The sequence below is a fragment of the Aquarana catesbeiana genome, linkage group LG04 (genome assembly GCF_042186555.1).
Source record: "Aquarana catesbeiana isolate 2022-GZ linkage group LG04, ASM4218655v1, whole genome shotgun sequence".
Taxonomy (NCBI): domain Eukaryota; kingdom Metazoa; phylum Chordata; class Amphibia; order Anura; family Ranidae; genus Aquarana; species Aquarana catesbeiana.
The window spans coordinates 544609235-544635077 of NC_133327.1; the positions used below are offsets into that span (position 1 = coordinate 544609235).

General features: G+C 40.2%; 1 protein-coding gene across 13 annotated transcripts in view; it reads right to left on the minus strand.

The window, feature by feature from the left end:
- The window catches only part of ARID1B (AT-rich interaction domain 1B), a 534317-nt gene extending 508819 nt beyond the window's left edge, over nt 1-25498 (minus strand). For 12 of the 13 annotated variants that reach the window (XM_073627919.1, XM_073627914.1, XM_073627909.1 and 9 more), the window contains exon 1: nt 23050-25497. In XM_073627919.1, the coding sequence (XP_073484020.1) occupies nt 23050-24711 (1662 nt within the window). In that variant the 5' untranslated portion in view covers nt 24712-25497. Of the gene's footprint in view, nt 1-23049 lie in introns of all 13 variants that reach the window. The other variant, XM_073627912.1, reaches the window with a different exon arrangement.
- Nucleotides 25499-25843: the final 345 nt, after the last annotated feature.

The following is a 25843-nucleotide window of genomic DNA, read 5'->3' on the forward strand; positions in this document are numbered from 1 at the left end:
TCTTAAGTCGAACAGTACCTTTTTTTAAGTGCAACTACAGCCAGGCGCTTCTGGCTGTGCAATGTGGGGTGTTCCAGGCGCTTCTGGGCATGCAGTACACGTAGTACTGCAGTGTGGGATGTGTCCCATTCTGCAAGATGGCTACTCGCAGATTTCTGGGACCAGCATGGAGCACAAGCTGCTGGCAGTGACGTCACGCCGCCTCCGTTCGTAGGAGTCGTTCACAACTCGGGACTGCCTGTACACTACAAACTGTATGCTTGTTTGAAGAGAAATGTATCTGTACCGGGCTCCAAGTGTGAGGAGGAAGGGCAAGCAGTAAAAAGTGAAACCTAAGCAGCTTATAATCCTTGTGATATTTCTGCTCATAGATTGAAGTGCTTTATTCCTCCCTCAAGGAGCAAAAGGGGATTTTATTGAAGTTCCTCTACCCATGGGTAAAACAGGTATGTGTGCAAAATGCAAGTAATGCAAGAAAGCGATGCAAGGCTTGGTGGTCCAAATGAAACATCATGAGAGGATGTGCTGTGATGAAAAGACCATGTTTGAAGTTTTTTATGTGGACCTAGCTGATATATTCAGTTTAAAGTTCTTTTGTTTGTTTTTTCAAAGATATTTTGTTTATGCACTTGTGTTACTAACCGGTTCAATACCGGGCATTTTCACCCCCTTCCTTCCCAGACCAATTTTTAGTTTTCAGCGCTGTTGCACTTTAAACGACAATTGCGCGGTCGTGCAACGTTGTACCCAAACAAAATTGACATCCTTTTTTCCCCACAAATAGAGCTTTCTTTTGGTGGTATTTGATCACCTCTGCGGTTTTTATTTTTTGCGCTATAAACAAAAGAAGAGCGACAATTTTGAAAAAATTTTTTTTACTTTTTGCTATAATAAAAATCCCAATTTAACCACTTGAGCCCCGGACCATTATGCTGCCTAAGGACCAGAGGTCTTTTTCCAATTTGGCACTGCGTCGCTTTAACTGCTAATTGCGCGGTCATGCAATGCTGTACCCAAACGAAATTTGCGTCCTTTTCTTCCCACAAATAGAGCTTTCTTTTGATGGTATTTGATCACCTCTGCGGTTTTTATTTTTTGCGCTATAAACGGAAAAAGACCGAAAATTTTGAAAAAAATGATATTTTCTACTTTTTGTTAAAAAAAAAATCCAATAAACTCAATTTTAGTCATACATTTAGGCCAAAATGTATTCAGCCACATGTCTTTGGTAAAAAAAATTTCAATAAGCGTATATTTATTGGTTTGCGCAAAAGTTATAGCGTCTACAAACTAGGGTACATTTTCTGGAATTTACACAGCTTTTAGTTTATGACTGCCTATGTCATTTCTTGAGGTGCTAAAATGGCAGGGCAGTACAAAACCCCCCCAAATGACCCCATTTTGGAAAGTAGACACCCCAAGGAAATTGCTGAGAGGCATGTTGAACCCATTGAATATTTATTTTTTTTTGTCCCAAGTGATTGAATAATGACAAAAAAAAAAAAAAATTATTTACAAAAAGTTGTCACTAAATGATATATTGCTCACACAGGCCATGGGCCTATGTGAAATTGCACCCCAAAATACATTCAGCTGCTTCTCCCGAGTACGGGGATACCACATGTGTGGGACTTTTTGGGAGCCTAGCCGCGTACAGGGCCCCGAAAACCAATCACCGCCTTCAGCGTTTTTAAGGGCGTGAATTTTTGATTTTACTCTTCACTGCCTATCACCGTTTCGGAGGCCATGGAATGCCCAGGTGGCACAAAACCCCCCCAAATGACCCCATTTTGGAAAGTAGACACCCCAAGCTATTTGCAGAGAGGCATGGTGAGTATTTTGCAGGTCTCATTTGTTTTTGAAAATGAAGAAAGACAAGAAAAAACATTTTTTTTTTTTCTTTTTTCAAAACTTTGTGACAAAAAGTGAGGTCTGCAAAATACTCACTATACCTCTCAGCAAATAGCTTGGGGTGTCTACTTTCCAAAATGGGGTCATTTGGGGGGGGGTTTTGTGCCACCTGGGCATTCCATGGCCTCCGAAACTGTGATAGGCAGTGAAGAGTGAAATCAAAAATTCACGCCCTTAGAAAGCCTGAAGGCGGTGCTTGGTTTTCGGGGTCCCGTGCACGGCTAGGCTCCCAAAAAGTCTCACACATGTGGTATCCCCGTACTCAGGAGAAGCAGCAGAATGTATTTTGGGGTGTAATTTCACATATTCCCATGGCATGTTTGAGCAATATATCATTTAGTGACAACTTTGTGCAAAAAAAAAAAAAAAAAAAAATTTGTCTCTTTCCCGCAACTTGTTTTGCAATATAAAATATTCCATGGACTTGACATGCCTCTCAGCAAATAGCTTGGGGTGTCTACTTTCCAAAATGGGGTCATTTGGGGGGGTTCTGAACTGTCCTGGCATTTTATGCACAACATTTAGAAGCTTATGTCACACATCACCCACTCTTCTAACCACTTGAAGACAAAGCCCTTTCTGACACTTTTTGATTACATGAAAAAGTTATTTTTTTTTTGCAAGAAAATTACTTTGAACCCCCAAACATTATATATTTTTTTAAAGCAAATGCCCTACAGATTAAAATGGTGGGCGTTTCATTTTTTTTTTCACACAGTATTTGCGCAGCGATTTTTCAAACGCATTTTTTGGGGAAAAAACACACTTTTTTAAATTTTAATGCACTAAAACACACTATATTGCCCAAATGTTTGATGAAATAAAAAAGATGATCTTAGGCCGAGTACATGGATACCAAACATGACATGCTTTACAATTGCGCACAAACGTGCAGTGGCAACAAAATTAATACATTTTTAAAAGCCTTTAAAAGCCTTTACAGGTTACCACTTTAGATTTACAGAGGAGGTCTACTGCTAAAATTACTGCCCTCGATCTGACCTTCGCGGTGATACCTCACATGCATGGTGCAATTGCTGTTTACGTTTGACGACAGACTGCCGCTTGCGTTCGCCTTAGCGCAAGAGCAGGGGGCGACAGGGGTGCTTTTTTTTTTTCTTTTTTTTTTCTTTATTTTTTTGCTTTTTTATCTTATTTTTAAACTGTTCCTTTCATTTTTTTTTTTTTAATCATTTTTATTGTTATCTCGGGGAATGTAAATATCCCCTATAATAGCAATAGGTAGTGACAGGTACTCTTTTTTGAAAAAATTGGGGTCTATTAGACCCTAGATCTCTCCTCTGCCCTCAAAGCATCTGACCACACCAAGATTGGTGTGATAAAATGCTTCCCCAATTTCCCAATGGCGCTATTTACATCCGGCGAAATCTAAGTCATAAAATGCTCGTAGCTTCCGGTTTCTTAGGCCATAGAGATGTTTGGAGCCACTCTGGTCTCTGATCAGCTCTATGGTCAGCTGGCTGAATCACCGGCTGCATTCTCAGGTTCCCTGTTGAGACAGGAGAGCCAGAGAAAAACACGGAAGACGGTGGTGGTGGGGGGGGGGGGGCATTCCCTCTCACGGCTTGTAAAGGCAGTCTAGAGGCTAATTAGCTGCTAGGATTGCTTTTACATGAAAGCCGACCGCTGGCTGAAAAGAATGATACCAAGATGATACCTAAACATGCAGGCATCATTCTGGTATAACCACTCAAAGTCGTGAATGGCGTACCTGAAGACAAAAAAATGGTTAACAATAAAGCACAGTAAACGGTAAAGTATAAAAAATTGCAGACCTGAAAAACAAACATGATAAAACATTGCAGAATAGAATACAGTAAAAAAGAGCAGAACAATAGAGAGAGAATAGAGAGAGAGAACAATAAAACGACAACTATTTTTTTTTATTTTATATTTTTGTATGTGTTTTTTTTTTTTTTGTTTACACTTTTTTTTGTAACTAACTTTTAGAACTGTAAACGGTTCCAGGTTCGGGTCTCTCAAAATGCGATGGTATCTTGGGAGACCCTGTGAAAGTGTGCCTAGTCTGTGCAATGCTGTACCCTACGCTAATACTCAACTAGTGAATGGTAGCATTCAAAACATTCACCAATGCAAAGACCAGGATTGTCAGGACAGGAGGGACAATAATAGCGGGTTTCACGCCTATATCCGCGCTTGCCGCAGACACGACATCTTTTTTGGGGGTTCGTTGGGTAGGGGTACTCGGGAGGACATAAAAATGCCTCTCATGCAGCCGACTGCATTTGGTTGGGGATGTGAATGGGGGAAGTACAGGCGCTGCAGAAGTGGTGGGTTCCCAATTAGGATTGGCGAATGCAGCAGGAAGGGCACTATGGGCACGACGGGCCTGTGTTTGTCTTTTTGGTGGCAGCAGGACACTACTTGTGCTTGCCACCTCACCAGCTTGAACTGCACTTATGGGACTCGCCACGTCACCATGTGTTACTGCAGTGCTGGTTTGACTACGACCGGGGTGTACTAGGCCGCTGGTGCTTGCCAGTTCAATAAAAAGCTTCCAAAAAAACTGTTAGCGATCGCAGGGATCAGGCCTGACTCTGTGAACGCTGCAGTTATGTGTTTAGTGTTTTGTAAGTGACAGTGATCGATCGATACTGCACTTGGGTGGGCTGGGCCGGGCGGAGGGGCAAAACGCAGGTGCTAGCAGGTATCTGGGCTGATCCCGCTAACACTGCGTTTTTGGGAACCCTAATCTGCTGGGGACGCTAGTATAGATCTGATCGGATCAGATATTGATCCGTTCAGATACTATACCACTAAGGGAGGTGTACGGCGCGTGCGTGGGTGTTAGCGGTACTGGCGCTAATCTGACGCTGCCTGGGGCGACGCACATCACCGCCGGGCGATCAGGGGGCTAAACCTTTATTCGGTAATAAACGGCGGGTTCCCTGACACTATAAAAAATAAACGAACTAACCAGCGTCACCCGTAACGGTTATACGGTGATCAGTGGTGAAAGGGTTAACTAGGGGGCAATCAAGGGGTTAAAACATTTATTAGGTAGTATATGGGGGTCCCTGTCGCTATAAAACGCTGACGGCGAACCTAAATATTTACCTCACTAACTAGCGTCACCAGCGACACTAATACAGCGATCAGAAAAATGATCACTTAGTGACATTGGTGACAGGGGGTGATCAAGGGGTTAAAACTTTATTAGGGGGGGTTAGGGGGGTATCCTACACCTAAAGGGGGCTAATACTCACTGTCCCAACACTGTAACTGTCACAAACTGACACCAATGCAGTAATCAGAAAAAAACAAAAAAAAAAACAAAAACAAAAACTGCTGGTGTCAGTTTGTGACAGGGAGGGGGGGGGTGATTGGGGGGGGGATCGGGGTGTTTTGTGTGCCTGGCATGTTCTACTGTGTGTGTAGTGTTGTGCACTCACAGTGAAGTCTTCTCTCCTCGGCGCTGCAACGGAAAATACCGAGCCGAAGAGAGATGACATCATTTCCTTTGCTGCTGTTTAGCATACAGCAGCAAAGGAAGTGATCTGATTGGCCGGTGGCGATCGCGAGGGGGGGGGCGACGAACGGATGGCCTCCCCCTCACCTCCGATCGCCGGGGGACATAACAGGACCGCCTCGGGCACCGGGGGTGGGGTCCGATCGGACCCCCCACCGGCGGGAGGCAAATCACGTATATGTACGTGATTTTGCCTGCCCGTGCCGCCTTGCCGACGTACATCGGCGTGAGGCGGTCCTTAAGTGGTTAAAAAAAAAAAAAAAAAAAAAAAATTTTTCCTCAGATTTGGCCGATACGTATTCTTCTACATATTTTTGGTAAAAAAAAAAAAAAAAAAAAAAAAATTTCGCAATAAGCGTATATTGATTGGTTTGCGCAAAAGTTATAGCGTCTATAAAATACAGGATAGATTTATGGCATTTTTTTAAAAAAAATTATTTTTTTTTTTTTTTTTTTTTTTTTACTAGTAATAGCGGCGATCAGAGATTTTTTTTTTTCGTGACTGTGACATTATGGCAGACACATCGGACACTTTTGACACATTTTTGGGTCCATTCACATTTATACAGCGATCAATGCTATAAAATTGCATTGATTACTGTGTAAATGTGACAGGCAGTGAAGGGGTTAACCACTAGGGGGCGGGGAGGGGTTAAATGTGTTTCCTAGGGAATGCTTCTAACTGTAGGGGGAGGGGACGCACAAGGGGAGGAGACCGATCAGTGTTCCGCTGTTCTGGGAACACAGATCGCTCTCCTCTGAACTGACAGGACGGTCCGGCCCGGTTAACGGGCAAACGCGGGTGCCCGCCGGACATCGCGGCCGCCGTGCACACGCACCGGGTCCCGAGCAATGCGGCGGGCGCGCGCCCCCTAGGCGGCCGGGAACCCGAGGTCGTCATATGACGTCCACCCAGTATGGGAGATCCCATCTGTGGACATCATTTGTCTATGGCCGGGTAGGGAAGCGGCTAAACATTGATGTTTAGGCAAATACAAGAATATGTAAAATATGTAATGTTATGGTTTTAATTAAAGAATTTGAGTAGTTCTCCAACTATGTGTGGTTAACCTATTAACCTAAAATCGGTTCTGATATCGCTGTTTTACTAACCTGACAGCTTATTATTCTAAATAGGAAACCTTCATTTTGTTTGCGAATATTAAAAATTCTAACTACCAGCAAGAATGAGTCCTTACATTTAAAAGAGCACCTGTCATTTCAGATCCATCATGACCATGCCCGTTAGCGGTCATCCACTCACCTGCTGCCGCCACGCCCCTCACCATTAATATTGGCACTCTACTTGGAACCCAATTGTTGGTCTGCAATACCTGTTTTGTTTGAATAAAAGACCCCTGCTAGCTGAAATAAAATCATAATTTTAGTAAAAGAATTAAAAAATAAAATAATGTATGTATATATACACACACACATACATATTATAGATCCTATACTGTATAGTGGACCCGAGTTAACCTAGAAGTACATGGAATGGATGGGTAATTATCTATAGGGTTACTGGTAATAAATGCCAATGGTACTTGAAATAATGTAAACCCCTCAAAAAGCATATCTTGTAGACACTAGCTTTTACAATGAAATATATATCATGACCTTGGGAATCATTAGTTTAGTGGTAGATGTGTTTAGTAAAGTCCATGTCAGGCGCAACTGTGATTAAGGGCCTGGTATCCCACTTATTATTATTATTATTATTATTATTATACAGGATTTATATAGCACCAACAGCTTACACTGCACTTCACAATATAAAAAGGGAGACAATACAATTACAATAAAATACAAGAGGGTTAAGAGGGTCCTGCTCATGAGAGCTTACAATCTAAGAGGGTGGGGCAAGTGATACAAAAGGTTATAACTGGGGGGTGAACTGACGGAAGCGATAAAAGATTGAAAGGCTTAAAATAGGAGTTTTCAGGGATTGCCTAAAGGCAGTCAGAGTAGGAGCCAAACAGATTGAGGTAGTTCCAGAAGATGGGAGAGGCTCTGGAGAAGTCCTGGACACGAGCATGGGAAGAGGAGACAAGGGAGCCAGTGTAGGGATTGTCGGAAAGGGATAGCAGACACTGAGTGGTTGGTAAGGTAGAGGAGTCTGGCGGCAGAATTCATTATAGACTGAAGAGGGGATAGCTTATGGAGAGGTAGGCCTATGAGAAGGGACTTGCAATAGTCAAAGCGGAGATAACAAGGGAGCGAATGAGTAACTTATTGATTTTATTAGTTAAAAATGGGTGAATATTAGAGATGTTACGAATGTAAAGTCTACAAACTTGACAATGATTGGATTTGGGCCAGCTCAGGATTACACCTAGTACCCTGGCATGAGGGGAGGGATTGATGGTTGCATTATTTATTTTGATGGAAAAGTCATGAAGGGGGGCCGGGGGGGGGGGGGGGGATTATTATAAGCTTTGTTTTAGAGAAATTTAGTTTATGGAAGTGATCCATGCTGATATGTCAGTTAGTAATGCGAGAGGAGACTAAAGGAGTGAGGTGAAGAGTAGTGAGATATATTTGGGTGTCATTGGCGTAGAGATGGTATTGTAAGCCATGGGAGGTTATCAAATGAACAAGAGAGGAGGTGTAGATAGAGAAGGGGTCCAAGAACAGAGACTTGGGGGACCCCTACAGAAAGAGGAAGTGGAGATGAGGAGACAGAATTGTAGGTTACACAGAAGATGGAGTGCTGCGATAGGAGGAGAAACAAGATAGAGCAGAATCTTGGAGGCCAGAGGAGTGGAGTTTGAGAAGGAGCGGGTGATCAACAGTATAAAAGACCGCAGAGAGGTCTAGTAGTAAGATTATGGAGTAGGGTCAAAAAGGTTGTTTTGAGTGAGGTAGGAGCTAAGACGGTTGTAGAATAAGCATTCAAAGTTTAGATGTGAATGGGAGCAATAAAAGGTGGATCTTAAGTTGTTCAGGTTGGTGGGGTCCAGTGAGGGCTTTTTAAGTATGGAAGTGATCTGTGCATGTTTTAGAGGGGAGGGGAAGATGCCAGTAAAAAGGGAGAGAGATTGAAAATGTGAGTGAGGGAGCATTGGATAGAATAAGATGGTGACCGTAGTAGTTGTGAGGGAACAGGATCCAGGGGACAATTGGTTAGGTGGGGATTTGAGAAAAGTTTTGTAACCTCTTCTGTAGTAGCCAGTTCATAGGCGGAGAGTGTTGACTGTGCCGTTAGACAAGGTATGTTGAGTGGGGAAGATAACTGCGGAGGTGTCTTCACGTATTGCATCAATCTTGTCTTTGAAGTGATTGGCATTCTCTTGGGCAGTGAGTTAGTGGGTAAACTTTTATTAAAAACAGCAGTAAACAAAAGTCTCCCATGCAGGGGGTCTTCTCCAGTAAAATATACACAATGGAAAATGCCGAACCACCTGGATCTTAAAAGTAGTATGGGTTTTTTTTTTTTCATATTCATACTTACCTAGGTGCAGGGACAGGGACGTGCGGTGAGGTCAGTGGCTGGTGAGGCACTGGCTAGTATCAGAGCCAGATACACACAGGTTACATGCTCTCGCTCTAACGATCACAGCGTAATAATTCTACCACTAGACCTCCTCTGTAACGCTAAACATGTAACCTGTAAAAACATTTTAAGCGTCACCTATGGAGATTTATAAGTACTGAAGTTTGGCGCCATTCCATAAGTGTGTGCAATTTTAAAGTGTGACACGTTAGGTATCCATTTACTCGGCGTAACATCATCTTTCACATTATACAAAAAGAAAAAAAAAAAAAATTACGCTAACGAAAAAAGATGATTTTTTTCCAAAAAAATAAACAAGTTTAAAAAAAAATTGCTGCGCAAATACCGTGTGACATAAAAAGTTGCATCAATCACCATTTTATTCCCTAGGGTGCCTGCTAAAATAATATATAATAAAAAAAAAAAAAAAAAAAAAAAAAAAAAAAAGGATGATTTTTACATGTAGGAGAGAAGAAGTTTCAGAATTGGCCTGGGTGGCAAGTGGTTAATTACCATAAGTAATATACAAATAATTAACTATGTATTGTTTTTAGGTAACTTTGCTATATTTTCAAAAACTGCACTCAAGCAGGTGGCTTAATGGACAAAATTACTGAAGTGTGAAGTTATAACTTCCAACCAGTAATTTCACAGTAACTGCAACCTCTCCCACATGGAGTGCCGGCTCTAGGAGTTTACCTTGGTTCCTAATCAGGAGCACACCTCCCTCCTGGCTGCAACAACTGGTACAACACCAACTCCTACTCCACCCCCACCTCTCACCAGACCATCATTCTAAGGGCTGTGTGCACCTGGACATACAACCTGTTTGTCCACAAAACCCAGACACTGGGTTGGAGCCATCTGGAAATACCAAAATCCAGAAAGCTGCAAAAGCAGGTTTTCACTACTCAAAATTCTGTGTGTAGTCCTGCACTGAGCAAATGTGCAAACCCTGGTTCCTTTTTTGTGACCATTTTTTATAGTGACAGAGCCACACACTGTCACAATATATATTAAAGAAGACCTTCACTCTCCTAAACAACTCAAACCCCTGCATACACCCCCCTGGGAACTAAAAAACACATTTTTTCTGTTTACTTTTATTTTGTTATTCTGTACCCACCCCACTTAGATGAGAAGGACATGTCCCTGCTCCCTCCCCTCAGTGTCCAGCTCCAGCAAGGACCCGCTGCAGCCCATGGGCAGGCCTGGTGTGCATCATCAAGAGCCAGCTGAAAGAACCCAAAGAGCCAGCCAGCTTCTGACGACTGAGAAGAATCAAGAAGGTGACAAGAGACCAGGGCAGCAGGTTGGATTTCATCAGGGCAATGCTGGATTCACTAGGTGGGTGAGTATGTGAATTAAGGACAACCCAAAACAAGAGGGGGGGGGAGGGGGAGGATTGTTGTAGTGGTGGTAATGTTGTTAGTGCTTCAATTTTCCCAACACCATGGTTGATATGGTGTCAGGATGATTGAAGCACATTATTTCTATAATTACATTGTAATATACAGTTACAGTGGGGATCGAAAGTTTGGGCACCCCAGGTAAAAATGTGTATTAATGTGCATAACGAAGCCAAGGAAAGATGGAAAAATCTCCAAATGGCATCAAATTACAGATTAGACATTCTTATAATATGTAAAAAAAAGTTAGATTTTATTTCCATCATTTACACTTTCAAAATTACAGAAAAATGGCGTCTGCAAAAGTTTGGGCACCCTGCAGCGTTAATATCTTGTACTGCCCCCTTTGGCAAGTATCACAGCTTGTAAACGCTTTTTGTAACCAGCCAAGAGTCTTTCAATTCTTGTTTGAGGTATCTTTGCCCATTCTTCCTTACAAAAGTCGTCCAGTTCTTTGAGATTTCTGGGCTGTCTGTCACGCACTGCTCTTTTAAAGTGTATCCATAGATTTTCAATAATGTTGAGGTCAGGAGATTGTGAAGGCCATGGCAAAACCTTCAGTTTACGCCTCTTGATGTAATCCCCCGTGGATTTTGAGGTGTGTTTAGGATCATTATCCATTTGTAGAAGCCATCCTCTCTTTAACTTCAGCTTTTTCACAGATGGCATCAAGTTACCATCCAAAATTTGCTGAAATTTTATTGAATTCATTTTTCCTTCTACTCGTGAAATGTTCCCTGTGCCACTGGCTGCAATACAACCCCAAAGCATGATTGATCCACCCCCATGCTTAACAGTTGGACAAAGGTTCTTTTCATTAAATTCTGTGCCCTCTCTTCTCCAAACGTACTTTTGCTCATTCCGGCCAAAAAGTTCTATTTTGACCTCATCGGTCCACAGAACTTGTTTCCACAATGCCTCAGGCTTGTCTATATGTTCATTTGCAAAGTTCAAACGCTGATTTTTGTGGTGAGGACGTAGAAGAGGTTTTCTTCTGATGACTCTTCCATGAAGACCATATTTGTACAAGTATCTCTTTATAGTGGAATAGTGTACCACAACTCCAGTGTCTGCCAGATCTTTCTGGAGGGATCGTGCAGTCAAACGTGGGTTTTGAATTGCTTTTCTCACAATCCTGCGAGCTGTTCTGTCTGATATTTTTCTTGGTCTTCCAGATCTTGCTTTGACTTCCACTGTTCCTGATGACTGCCATTTCTTAAATTACATTCCGAACAGAGGATATTGACATCTGAAAACGCTTTGCTATCTTCTTATAGCCTTCTCCAGCTTTGTGAGCGTCAACTATTTTCAGTTTCAGTTTTCTAGACAACTGCTTAGAAGAACCCATGGTGCTGATTGTTGGGACAAGGTCACATGAGTCTGGCCATTTAAAACCTTTGAGATTGACATCACCTGGTATTCCCAGACAAAGATTGTGAACAATCCATGACACTGGCAGGTCTCAGCTTTGCAAAGGGGGCAGTGCATGCTATAAATTCTGCAGGGTGCCCAAACTTTTGCAGACGCCATTTTTTTGTTTTCTGTAATTTTGAAAGTGTAAATGATGGAAATAAAATCTAACTTTTTTTGACATATTATAAGAATGTCTAATCTGTAATTTGATGCCATTTGGAGATTTTTCCATCTTTCCTTGGCTTCGTTATGCACATTTTTACCTGGGGTGCCCAAACTTCCGATCCCCACTGTAGGTCCATATATATTTGGACACAGGCACAATTTTTGGCTCTGTACGCAACCAAAATAAAATTAAAATAAACAATTCCAATTAATTTGAAGTGCAGACTTTCAGCTTTAATTCAAGTGGTTGAACATAAATATCAAGTACAAATTTTAGGAACTGCAACCATTTTAATAGACAGGCCCCACCATTTTCAGGGACAAATGTAATTGGACAAATGAATATAATCATAAAAAAAAATTATACATTAATATTTTGTTGAGAATCCTTTACTGGCAATGACTGCCTGAAGCCTGGAACCCCTGGACATTTTCAAAGACTGGGATTCCTCCTTTCTGATGCTTTGCCAGGCTCTAACTGCAGCTGTCTTTAGTTGTTCTTTGTTTGTGGGTCTTTCTGCCTTTAGTTTTGCCTTCAGCAATTGAAATGCATGCTCATTTGGGTTGAGATCAGGTCATTGCAGAATATTCCACTTCTTTTCCTTCAAAAACTCCTGGGCTGCTTTTGCAGTGTGTTTTGGATCATTGTCCATCTGTACTGTGAAGCACCGTCCAATCAACTTTGCTGCATTTGGCCGAATCTGAGCTGCAAGTATCTCTCTAAACACTGCAGAATTAATCCGGCTGCTTCGATCTTCTGTCACATCATCAATAAACACCAATGACCCAGTGCCACAGGAAGCCATGCATACCCATGCCACCACACTGCCTCCACCATGTTTTACAGATGACGTTGTGTGCTTTGGATACCGTCATTCTGGCACAGATTAATCTTAATTTCATTCATCCAAAGAATACTTTTCTACAAACGGTCTGAATTTTTTTAAAATGTACTATGGCAAAGTCTAATCTGGCTTTTCTATTGTTCAGGCTTATAAATGGTTTGCACCTTGTGGTGAACCCTCTGTATTCTCTCGTGAAGTCTTCTCTTGATTGTAGACTTTAAAAATGATACGCCCACCTCCTGGAGAGTGCCCTGTGCCCTTCACTTGTCTGGATGTTGTGAATGGGATTTTCTTTAGCATAGAGGATCCTGCGATCATCCACCACTGTTGTCTTCCGTGGACATCCAGACCTTCTTATGTTGCTGAGCTCACCAGCGCATTCTTCTTTCCTCATAATGTACCAAACTATTGATCTGGCCACTCCTAATGTTGCTGCTAGCTCTCTGATGGATTTGTTTCATTTTTGTTTTCTCACTTGCATGGACAGCTCCTTTGAACACATGATGTAGGTTCAGAGCAATAGATTCCAAATGCAAAATACCACACTTAGAGTCCCAACCTTTTACCTGCTTAATTGATGAAGAAATAATGAAGGAGTAGCCCACACCTGGCCATGAAACAGCGTTTGATCCAATTGTCCAATTACTTTTGGTCCCTTGAAAAAGGGGGGTTGGATATTCTTAAGAGCTGTAATTCCTAAACTCTTCCTCTGATTTGGATGTACATACCCTCGAAATTAAACCCAAGAGTGTGCACTTTCAGCCCATATCCATTATAACTATAACTTGAATATGTTTTGGTAAATACCTGAAAAAAAAAAAAAAAAAAACTAAAAATTGTGCTGCCTGTGTCTAAATATATTAGGACCGAACTATAATTAAATAGTTAAACTCACCATAATGCAGGATCAGTGGGAGCCCTCAGCTTGTTTTCCTGCCACCAGATGCAGCTTGTCACTTGCCACTGTAGCATGCCACCAGATGCAGCCTGCCACCACAGTCACCAGGAGGTAGCCTCCCACCAGCCTGCCACCACAGCCACCAGGGGCAGCATGCCACCAGATGCAACCTGTCACCACTAGCCTGTCACAAAATGCAGCCTGCCACTGTGTGAGGGTTCTGTGCTTAGTAAATTCTCATGCAGCCTCTCCCCTATTGCCTCCTTAGGAATCTGGCATTCAAGTACAGAAGTGGGAAAACTGGCACATGTGCACTACACCACAGGGTCCCACTCCCATGACAATTCAGAATGTATGGAGGCACACCGACAGTGATGCGGCGGTGATGTAATTTTTCTGCTCTGCCGCCGCTCACCTCCTTGTGGTCTGTCTGTGGCCTGGCTTTTAAGAGGGCACCGGTCCGCAGGAACATACAGGTAGTATTTAAAGGTATTAGATTTAAACTTAAGAAAAGTTCAGGATTTAAAACAAAAAAAAAAAAAAAAAAACAGAAAACACACAACACATTTATACTCACCTAGGCTAGATAGATGCTACATCTGTCCCCCGCTGGCTCTGCAGTGAAAACTTAGCAATCAAGCAGCACTGATCGCTCAGTTCTCCCCCTCAACTCTGAGCAGATTGCGGTGACTGTCAGTCAGTGGCTCCCTGCCCTCTCCTCCAGCACTCACTGGGTGCTGGGCTGTGGAGGGGGTGGGAGGGGCTGGCTCAGGCTCTTGGCAAATTTCCGAAGGGCTGAGCTAGGCTGCAGTTCAGGCTTCTGGGCGGGTGGCGACTATATGGGATGGGAATTTTGAAACTTTCCCCAGCCTGGACCAGCAGAGTGATGCCCGCTGACGGCTAAAAATGGGTCACAGGACTGCAGAACGAGCTGCACTCCTGTGATCAATAGGAGAAGTATGGCCAAAAAAGCTTTGGCCATATGTTTCCTTTAAGCCAGTGGGAAGTCAACCCTCTGTGGAGTCATCTTCCACCACGACAAAGCCCCTGCCCATTCTTCTCACCAATCAAGGGCAACACTGCGAGGATTTAAGTGGGAAACACAATGGTGTTGATTTACTTTACTTTAGTGCGCTAAATCTGCTGCAGCTCTGCATAGAAATCAATCATCTTCTAGTTTTTTGTTTGTTAACGTTTTATTGAACAAAGTTAAAAGTTAAAAGCAAATTGGCCATGATGCACAGCTGCACAAGATTTTTCACTCTCCACTTTTTTTAAACCAACCCCAATGTATGAAGTCTTGAACATTGCGAAAATTGCAGCCTGTGCTAGTGTGTTGCAGCTCATTTAATTTTGATTAGGCTGCTTACACAGTGCGTTGCAACATGTCTTAACACTTGAAAACCTGTATGTTGCAGCATAAAGAAAGGCGAATGGTCCCGAATTTATAACTCTGAAAAGATTTAAAGAATTAGATTATTGGTAGGAAAGAATTTAGCCAAAGATTATATATATGAGCCAATCACATGGCAGCAACCTCAATGCATTTAATCATCTAGATGTGGTGAAGACAACTTTGTGAAGTTCAAACCGAACATCGAAATGGTGAAGAAAGGGGATTTAGGCGACTTTGAAGGTGGCATGGTTGATGGTGTCAGATGGGCTGGTCTGATTTCATAAACTGCTGATCTACTGGGATTTTCACGCACAACCATCTCAAGGGTTTACAGAGAATGATTCGAAAAAGAGAAAATATCCTGTGGGTGGCAGTTGTGTGGACAAAAATGCCTTGTTGACGCCAGGAGGAGAATGGGCAGATTTGGGATGATAGAAAGGCAACAGTAACTCAAATAACCACTCATTACAACCAAGGTGTGCAAAATACTATTTCTGAATGCACAACACATCGAACCTTGAAGCAGATTGGCTATAGCAGCAGAAGACCACACCAGGTGCCACTCCTGTCGGCTAAGAACAGGAAACTGAGGCTACAATTCGCACAGGCTCAGCAAAATTGGACAATAGAAGATTGAAAAAATGTTGCCTGGTCTGAGGAGTCTTGATTTCAGTTGTGACATTCAGATGGTAAGCTCAGAATTTGGCATAAACATGAAAGCATAGATCCATCCTGCCTTGTATTCAGGCTGGTGGTGTAATGGTGTGGGAGATATTTTCTTGGTAAATTTTGGGCCCCTTAGTACCAATTGAGCATTGTTCAAATGCCTCGGCCTACCTGAGTATTGTTGCTGACCGTGTTCATTCCATTATGACTACAGTGTACCCATCTTCTGATGGCTACTTCCAGCAGGATAATGCACCATGTCACAAAGCTGAAATCATCTCACCACTGGTTTCTTGAACATGACAATGAGGTCTCCAATGGCCTCCACAATCACCAGATCTCATCCAATAGAGCACCTTTGGGATGAGGTGGAACAGGAGATTCGCATCATGCATGTGCACCCGACAAATCTGCAGCAACTGCGTGATGCTATTATGTCAGTGTGGACCAAAACCTGAGGAATGTTTCCAACATTTTGTTGAATTTATGCCACAAACAATTAAGGCAGTTCTGAAGGCAAACGTGGGTCCAACCCGGTACCTAGCAAGGTGTACTTAATAAAGTTGCTGGTTAATTTATTTATAAATATATATATACACATACATACATACACACACACACACACAATTTAGAGAGAGATAGCTATCAAAACATCTTACTGGCACTCTAGAGTAAATCCCAAGATAGTAACATGGCAATCATTCTTTTTAAGTATAAATTATGTTAGGTCAACTTCAACATCAAATTTTACTAATACTAGGGAATCAAGGTCGAAACTCCAAAATGGCTAACCAGAATTTTGTAAGCTTATCCAATGGAACAAAGTACAGTAAACGAGAACAACCAATCAGAAGTCATCTTGATCACTGATTATTAATGAATAATAAAAACAAAATATGATTGGGTGCTATGCGTTGTCAATTTCTTTTATCTCCTGCCTTGGGTTTCCACATTGACTTGTCAAGATGATTTGCCATACAACAATCTCATAAACATACAGTATTGAAAAAAAAAATATATAGTACTAATGTGTCAATATATCTACATTTATATGGGTCTAGTTATCCTCATTATAAAAAAAAAATTAAAATTAAAAAACTGCACATGCTATATTATCTACTCAAGCACTGAAGAGGTTAATTTAAAAACCAAGGCTGTTTTAATGGTTTAAATAGATATCTTTATTTTCTGTTTATAGCCAGATGGGGTGCTGCTACTCCTGAAGCTTGCTGTCTCCAGTATTATCTGTATGCATTCCATTTGAATCCAATTTCCTTTTATTACCTCTGCCCAGGTCAGGGATGAATGGCTGTCAGATTCGCAGTGGAATAAAAAGAAAGGAAAAAAAAAAAAAAAAAACCCTCTCTTCCTGAGGCAGCTAGTTTCAATTCAAACAGACACATGGCTAATCTGCATATGTGAAGGTCACGGCAATCCAGTGGAAGAGGTTAAGACTGGAATAGTTGACGTTAAAAATAAATATATACAAAAACTGATATCTAAGAAAGCGCTTTTTTTGGCTCTGGGGCTGACAAGAGGAAATTTACGTGCATATATTCCAATATGATATTCATAAATATACATAAACTATGCATCCACATATCAGTGTCAGAATCCCTTTTGGCAGTTACTCAAAAAACAAAACAAAAAAAACAAAAAAAAAACCCCAGACACATTTGATTTTGTAACTGAAAAAGCTCCATGTAATTTTCATTTGGGTGGCAGCATGTCAGCGACTGAAGTGTGATCAGACTATCTAGTGATTTCATCTGGCACACATATTAATTAGGATTCAAATTTATCTTAGATATTTTTGCAATATATTTAAAAGTACAATAATATATACATGTTGTTATTGCCTAAAAAAAAAAAAAAAAAAAAAAAATTAAAGACCTTGGACGTGTTTTTTGCCCTAAAGACCTAAATAAAAGGGCCATATATATATATATATATATATATATATATATATATATATATATATATATATATATATATATATATAAAAAAAATGAATGCAATTAAAAAAAACAGTGAATGATATCCAAACATTCACACATGGTTAATCATTCCATGTGTTTTAAAACATGCGCACCAGGAAGATTCACCTGCCGTAAATACTTTTCCATTTACTAATTTGTAAATATGTCCCCAAATTCCCATAAAATACTGTTTATTGGACTACTGTTTCATTTGTAAATGTAGGTTATGATGCCATTGTCATAACTGCCACATATTTTCAACTTGTACACATTTTAATATAAATCAATAAACACTACTAATAATTTTTCAAAAATTCAATCCAACGTTGTCTGCAGTTGCTCTAGCACTCCCTGAGACTAGGCGAATATTCACCCATCCCCACTCCATCACCTGCTCTACCCTACTCAGTGCCCCCTATATAAAAAGCAGGTGCTATCCATGTATCATCACCAGTAATAGAACATAAAAGATACATCATGGAAATAAAGTAAAAGTACGTTGTTGTATAAAGTTTAAAACACAATATTTGGCTCATATTTTACACACTTGTTATTTAATACATACAATAACATATACAAATTTGCTGTAAAAACTCAACACTGACAAATGCAATGCAAAAGATACAAACTACTAGAATTTTTGTAAGAACAGAAGAACAGCAGGATCAATGAAACTTGAAATGAGAAATACAAATATGCATTGCTCAGATACTTATGGGGCCTTGCTATAGAAATAAAAATAGATTTTTTTTTATTCCAATATTAAAAGCAAAAAATAATATTTAGTGAGCGTTTTAAAAATGTACACCTTTCACAACACAATATTTAAATAGATGGATTGCCAAGCCAGTACTGACCCTTTATTGTACTAGACACACAGTGCAATATGTTTGCTAGCTTAAAAAAAAAAAAAAAAAGTAAAATGTAAAAGAAAGAAAAGATGAAAAAAAAAAAAATTCCAGCAAACAGTGTTAGGTGACAAATATAAAAACACAAGGCTGAGGTTAAAAATAAGCATAACATTTATAAAAAAAAAAATTATATATATATATATATATATATATATATATATATATATATATTATATTTATTAAAATAAAACCAGTAATGCAAGTACATGTAGAAGGGAAACATCTTAAAAAAGCAGAATGGTAAAACATACAAAAGTTAAAATTCATAGGCAAAGACACAGAAAGTGGGAGAAGACACATAAAATAGAAAAAGATGAAAGAATGCCAAAAAACGTTGGGAAAAATAAATAAAAAAAAAAGTAAGAAGAAAGAGCAGAAAGATATAGCAGTGCATGAAAAAAAAAAAAAAACCCACAACAACAAAAACACACAGATATATTGGACACATTCAAAATGTAAACCTAGTTTGAGTAATACAACTAATACACCGATGTTTATAAAATACAATAGATTAAAAAGGATGTGAGTAAATCATGAAAATGTAAAAAGAAAAACAGAAAAAAAAAAAAAAAAAAAAATCAATAAGGAAAAAAACATTAAAAAAGAAAAGCTACAAATTGGGTTTAGAAACCATAATAAACAAGTAGTCAAAGTCTCCGATAAATTAACTGTATTTAGAAAGTAACAGGCTGGCACAATGTACATATAAAAAGGCAAAAAAAAAAAAAACCAACAACACATAATAAACTTCAGGCATGCTCCTTGTATCATGAGTCACAGCTCCGAACACATTCATTTGATTTTCCATCTATTAAAAACATACAGATTGTGTTTAATACCAGCACTTGCAGAGAAAAACAAAATAAAACAGGTTATAAAAGATAACCCCCTGGGAGGATGGGAACACAAGACAGAAAAACAAATGTAACGTCACTGTCCAACCCTTGTATACGTAGCAGACAAAAGGCCACTGATGCACTTTAGCGACAAGGCACCAGTTTTAAAAATCCGGTATGCAAGAATGAATCGATCTGATCTCATAGCAGGGTTGCATGCAAGTTTGGATCTTTTATTTTTATGTTTTTAAGCTCAGTATTGAAATAGTTAAGTATTTTAATAATTAAAAAAATAAATTCAAAATCTATTATTTTGCAACAACCAATAGTGCTTGTCATTTTGTTCAGCTAACACCCATTCATTTCTGAATAATGTCTAAAACACAAAATATACTTTTAGCAACCCAAGGCAGATAAAAACCAGTTTGCAGAGAATGATGACATTTTTCTTTTTTAATCAGATAAAATACAATCACGTTTAAATAAATAAATTACACTAACCAGTACCTATTGTACCAAAATAGTAATTGGAACATACAGAGTAAAGCGATCAGAGAAAACAAGTAATTTGTGGGATGCATAATCTGTCGATAATATTACCATTTAATGGCGCAGACCAGTTTTGACAGAGAATCACAAAACAAGGCCTTAGCTGCTCTTTATATATAGTTTGCACACTTGTAACCCAGATGTCATATACAGGACATTATAATGCAGCAAGTTAGGGGTTATTTTGAAGGGAAGATTGTACCCTCAGATAATTATTTTAAAATTAGGTACACGGCTATCGTTCCCTTAATGTAAAATGGCTGACAGATCTGAAATGATACTGCAGCATAAAATTTAAACATGTAGGCACCACCACTAGGCCTGGTTCCCAATTTGGATCCTTACAGCTGTCTATCCATAACCCCTGATGACCCTGGCCAGCTATTGTCTGAAAGTACTGAATGAGGATCATGGTGATTTTTCTTTTTTTTTTTTTTCTTTTTTTTTTTTTTTTTTTTTTATTAACGATGGGGTGGGAATTGCAATGCATGAGCCACCGTGCAGATTCATGGTGTACAGCACTGCTGTGTTTATATCTTGAATGGGACTGTAATGTCTCCTTATAATATAGCATTATTATAACACACAGGTGGTGCACAAGATAGCACAGGACATTTATATGAACATGTAATGCATATAATAGCTCTTACCAGATTTAATAAAAAAATAAAATAATTTACTTAAAATTAAGGTAATTTACTAATATAGCATTAAAATTGTACAAAAAAATATTCCCATATTTTGTACACGACATAATCATTGCTAATCTATCATCTACCAAAAAGTCAGCAGTTTACAGGTAAAATCGGTTACATCACCACACCAATCTTATACAATACGGTGAACTACAGAATGCTAATAACTCTAATGTGAAATATAAAAACTGTCACACCGACAACGTATGTGTAATGAATGGGACATAATAGACAGCTTTCATTAAAACAAAAGAACTCAGTTAAAAGGCTTACAAATTTCCTCCACTATGAAATCACCATTATCGAAATTTCTAAAACATACCTATTGATTTAAGTTCCATATCAGACCCATAAAGCAAAATTAAAAAAAAAAAAAAACAAAAAAAGAAAAAAACAAAAACAAAAAAAACAAAAAAAAAAAAAAAAAAAAACCAAAACAACAACAACACACACACACACACACACACACACAAATGACCAAGTACCAGTGAATAGTTTTGAAATTAAAAAATACACTGACAAATGTTTCTTTAAAAACAGCACTTGAATAATTAGAAGAGGCCACATTTGCTCATATGCATATGAAGAGACCAGGTCAATAATCATTTGCACATATCAAGGCTTCAAAGCACATTTTATAGATTAATATCTAGTACTTTACTCTAAATCTGTTAACTGTATGACCAAAGAAAAATATGTAATAAAATAAAAAATAATAATAAATATTAAAAAAAAAAAAAAAGAAGAAGGGGGAAACATCTTTGTTCTCAGCCTTTTTTTTCACCCCATATATTACATATAGGACCAGAACCATATACACCCTGTTAGACTGAATGAGTCTACAGCATCTTATTTAATAAGAAGAATCAAGGCCTTTTTTCTAAGAAAACCCCACCCTATCTAGCATTTCATGTACCAGACGATGAGGGAAGAAAAAAAAAAAAAAAAAAAAAAAAAAAAAAAAGCCTTGCAAGCAATCAACTTCTAAAAAACAAAACAAAAAAAAAAAAAAACAAAAAAAAAAAAAACCACACAAAACAAAATAAGCAGCATTTGTCCTGATTTTGTAAATGAAAAGAAAATCTGCTGATGCGGCTAAGCAATAGATTCCCACAGGCACTATTGTACAGATACAAGCCGCATTTCCTTGTGTGCAATGTGCTCAGTGATATTTTAATTGATAAAAATAAAACTATATATACACATATGATAATATGGGAAGGCAGCAAGTGTGTCAATAGATGTTGCTGCCCGGCTATTATTTGTGCCAGAGAATATTTGTGACTGTACTGTTCAGCAATTCTATTTACATCAGCAGTGCTAAATGCCCAATGGTGAGAGGGGAGCCAATCAGATGGCAGATTAGATGTCAACTCAGAGGCAGCTGTCTGGAGACTATTACAGCCAGTTTACCTCCACAATTCAAATTCCAAACCTTGCAAAGGAGATCAAGTCACTCTTTAGACTCAAGCTGCTAGCAAGAAGCCTAGAAAGGATCCATTGCAGTTTCGACCCCACCAAACCAATAAAACCCGAACAAAAGCCATTAAAAGATCATTACACAATGCAAAGGGAACCTGTTTACTTGATCCAAACCTCGGATAAATATATTCACATTTAAACAAAAAGAAGACAATAGACAGCACAACACAGCAACCATATTATGCACAATGAATGGCAGCCATTCTCTGGATCTGGAACACAAAATGCATAAATGACGACAACATCCTTCTTAGGTATAAATAGGAAAAAGATATATCTTTATAAATGCCTATGTTGACATTTGTATGGTTTGCTATTTAAATTTCCAAAAAAAAAAAAAAAAAGGGGGGGGGGGCCCATCAGATGCAAATCACAATTCAGAGATATACACTATTTTGCAAATACTTACATAGGTTGATACTTACATTTGTATTGGATGGAGTGAAGTGCAATAAATGTTCCAGGCAGAACAAAACAGGTCTATGCCTTCATTTTATTTGGAATTAAAGAACAATAAACAAGGGTGAGGGAAAAAAAAAATGACCAGGAAACCCAATAACACCATTTTCCTACTGCAAGGAACCAAATACCCAGCTGACATGCCTGTGTGTACTCTACCAGGAATAACACTTACAATCTGGGCCTGTGCTCTCATTTTTGTCTGTTGATCTAGAAAATCTAGTTTTCATAGAACTGCAAAACCTCCCTAGCAGGCTTTCAAAACGCTTCAATGCTTTATATGGAAATAAAAAGTACATGGGACATGCAGCAACAAAGCTAGAGACTTGTGGGAGACAAAAAATGCATATTCATATTCCAGATTCAAATATCAAAAGGCAAAACATATGAAAAGTGATCTACTAATAAAAAGCAGTGTTTTGTTTTTTTACCTGGGATCTGCTGATGGTTTGTCCAGTGCTTCCAGGGCTCATAGCTGGGTGATTTCTTTGTTGTGCTCCCCAGCCGGTGGTGGTAGCTCCATACTGGGACCCCATGTCTTTGCCCATCCCTATGCCCCCAGGCTGTTGACTCCCTGGTGTGTTGCTGGACTGTTGTTGGGGTCCACTAGAAGTGCTGTAGTCAGGATAGCTTCCTCCATAACTCCGCATCATAGGGCTAGGGGATGTTAGGAGTTGGTTCAGAGTAGGGGTGGCACCAGATGGGTGCTGGGTTTGTCCCTGGTACCTTTGGAAGCCCCCTGCATTGGAAGCACTAGGTGGCTTCCCATGACTGCCACCTCTTTCACCTATCATCATGTTGCTGCTGCCTGGGGTACCAGTGCTGCTTTGCCTTGGGGAGCTCAGCACCCCATATGCAGAGGTAGAGCTGCCATAGCTTCCCGCCCCTCCTCCTGCAGCAGCAGCGGCCCTGCTGTATCCCTGGTAGTGGTCAAACTGATTGCTGCCGTACCCTTCATGGGAGTTCTGCATGGGGTCCAGGTTGCTGCTGGGGGCTGTAGATCCAGAATGCATCATCCCGATACCAGTGCTTTGTTGTCTGCCATGTTGATCAAAGCAAGGCCCTACTCTGTTTGTTGATGCACTGCCATAATAATTATTAAATTCAGACGAAGAGGAAGAAGAAGAGGAGGACGAAGAAGATGATCCACCATGGCCACTAATATTATTATTATTGCTGCTGCTGTTTCCTTGCTGCTGCCCTCCTCCCAGCACTGCATGCTCATACCGACTGCTCATGGGCTCCCCAGCCATCATTTTTCCCTGCAGATCGTCTTCTTCTCCTGCCTTGCCAGTCCTCCTAGACTGGGGGTCGCCCTGATTACCCAAAGCAACATCTTTTTCTCCTGCACCAGCATTATTACAGCCCTCTTCTCCCACACCAGCATGTTGTTGTTGCTGCTGATTTTCCATATCTGATGCCTCGCCGCTGCTGTTGCTTCCTCCTCCAGGGCTGCTTTTATTCGGTGTTGGTTGTTGTGCTGCTCCTGCTAGTTGCTGTTGGGGCTGCAGCTGATTAAGTTGCTGGGGTGGATGGTTGGGGTGGTGGGGAGGGTGCTGCTGCAGATGCTGGGGTGCATGGTGGGGTGCATGCTGCTGGCTGTGATGGCCATGGTGATGAGAATGAGCAAGATAGTCCCCAACACTACCACACTTTAACTTGTGGTTGGGGATCCCACCACCCATCTCCATAGCCTGAAAATGGGGCGACACCGCTGGATTTCTCCCGTCCTTTAGTCCTGTGTCCGAATTGCTGCTATTGTTATTGTTCGTATTATTAGCAGTGGAGGATAAGAGAGATGAGGTTGATAATGAATTTGCATTTGCCATGTTTACTTCGTGGTGGTGATGATGGTGGAGGAGATGGTGGTGATGGTGGTGGTGCAAAAGGTTGTGGTGGTGGAGGTGATCCACATTATTGTTCATTCCGCTGTTAGGAGTCCCATCTCCTAATCCAGGGATAGATCCCGAGCCTGGTCCTGTCCCCCCAGGGTTCAAGTCCTGATTCAGTCCAGGAAGACCCTGGTTTTTACCCTTATTGTTCGCATTGGTGGTCGGCGCAGCAGCTGAAACCACTTGCGCTGCCATGATCATTGCAACATCTCAGTCAATCCTGGTAACAGCAAAAAAAAAAAAGGGGGGGGGGGGCAAAATGTGCAATAATAACCCCCAAAATAAAAAAATAAAATAAAAATCACAGCACAAAAAGAAAAACAATAGCAGCAAAATCCCCCAAAAAACGTCCCAAAAAAAGAGCGACGATAACTCCAGTAGAAGTAAATAAACCTCCGATCGCTTCACGTGAATTAACGAAAAAATAAGAGAATGAAAAAGGAGTTAAATAAAAACAGGAAATGTAAGAATGTAAAAAAAAAAAAAAAAAAAAAAAGCCTTGTTGATCCTTATGGTCGGTGTCGTTCCTTGCTGTGGGACTTCATGCCGAAGCTTTTGTTGACGAGCAAAAAATGAAACTTTTTTTGTGCTCCTGTGTGTCTCCTAACCCGGATATAGGTACATACAAGACTGTCTGAATCTATCCGGCCCAGCATGGCTTGAGAGAGGCTCTAGCAACCATTATCCACTTCTTTCTGATTAAAGTGCACATGGAAAACCTGGACTGGATTCTCTTCTTTTCCTGCTATTTGGAGCCAGGGAAGATTTCTAAATAGCAAAAAAAAAAAAAAAAAAAAAATATTCTTTGAAAATGCACAAAAAGTGGCTATTAAAATAGAGTGCCTTGGTGCTTCTGAAACAGAACAAATTTCCCCCTGGTACTACTCCAAACATACAATCAAGCAGCAAGCAGCTGCTGCTGGGGACATGTGATTTGGGTGAACCTTCAGCTCCTCTGCCTGCTCTCTCTCCACCACCCCCTCCCTTCCCAGTGAAACAACAGAAGGAGGAGTGGTTGCAGTCTGCAAGAGGAGAAGGCTTGTGGGAGGGAAAGCTGTGCCAGTACGTTAACCTCCTGTGTGCCGCCGTGCAAAGGCAACACGTAGCCAGCCGATTTGGCTGCGAATACAAATAACCAGACGCTAATATTTTTCATTTAACGAGTTTATTTCAGAACACAGAGTCGTCATTTCTAAAACGTGTGACAAACGCCCGTTCGCAGCGATGCGTTGTAAAACACGGTCTGCGATTTTTCTTTTAAAAACACAGATCACATCTTTAATGCGTTGCGTTCAAATTGAACACAATGCATAATGTGTTTTACACCCAGTTT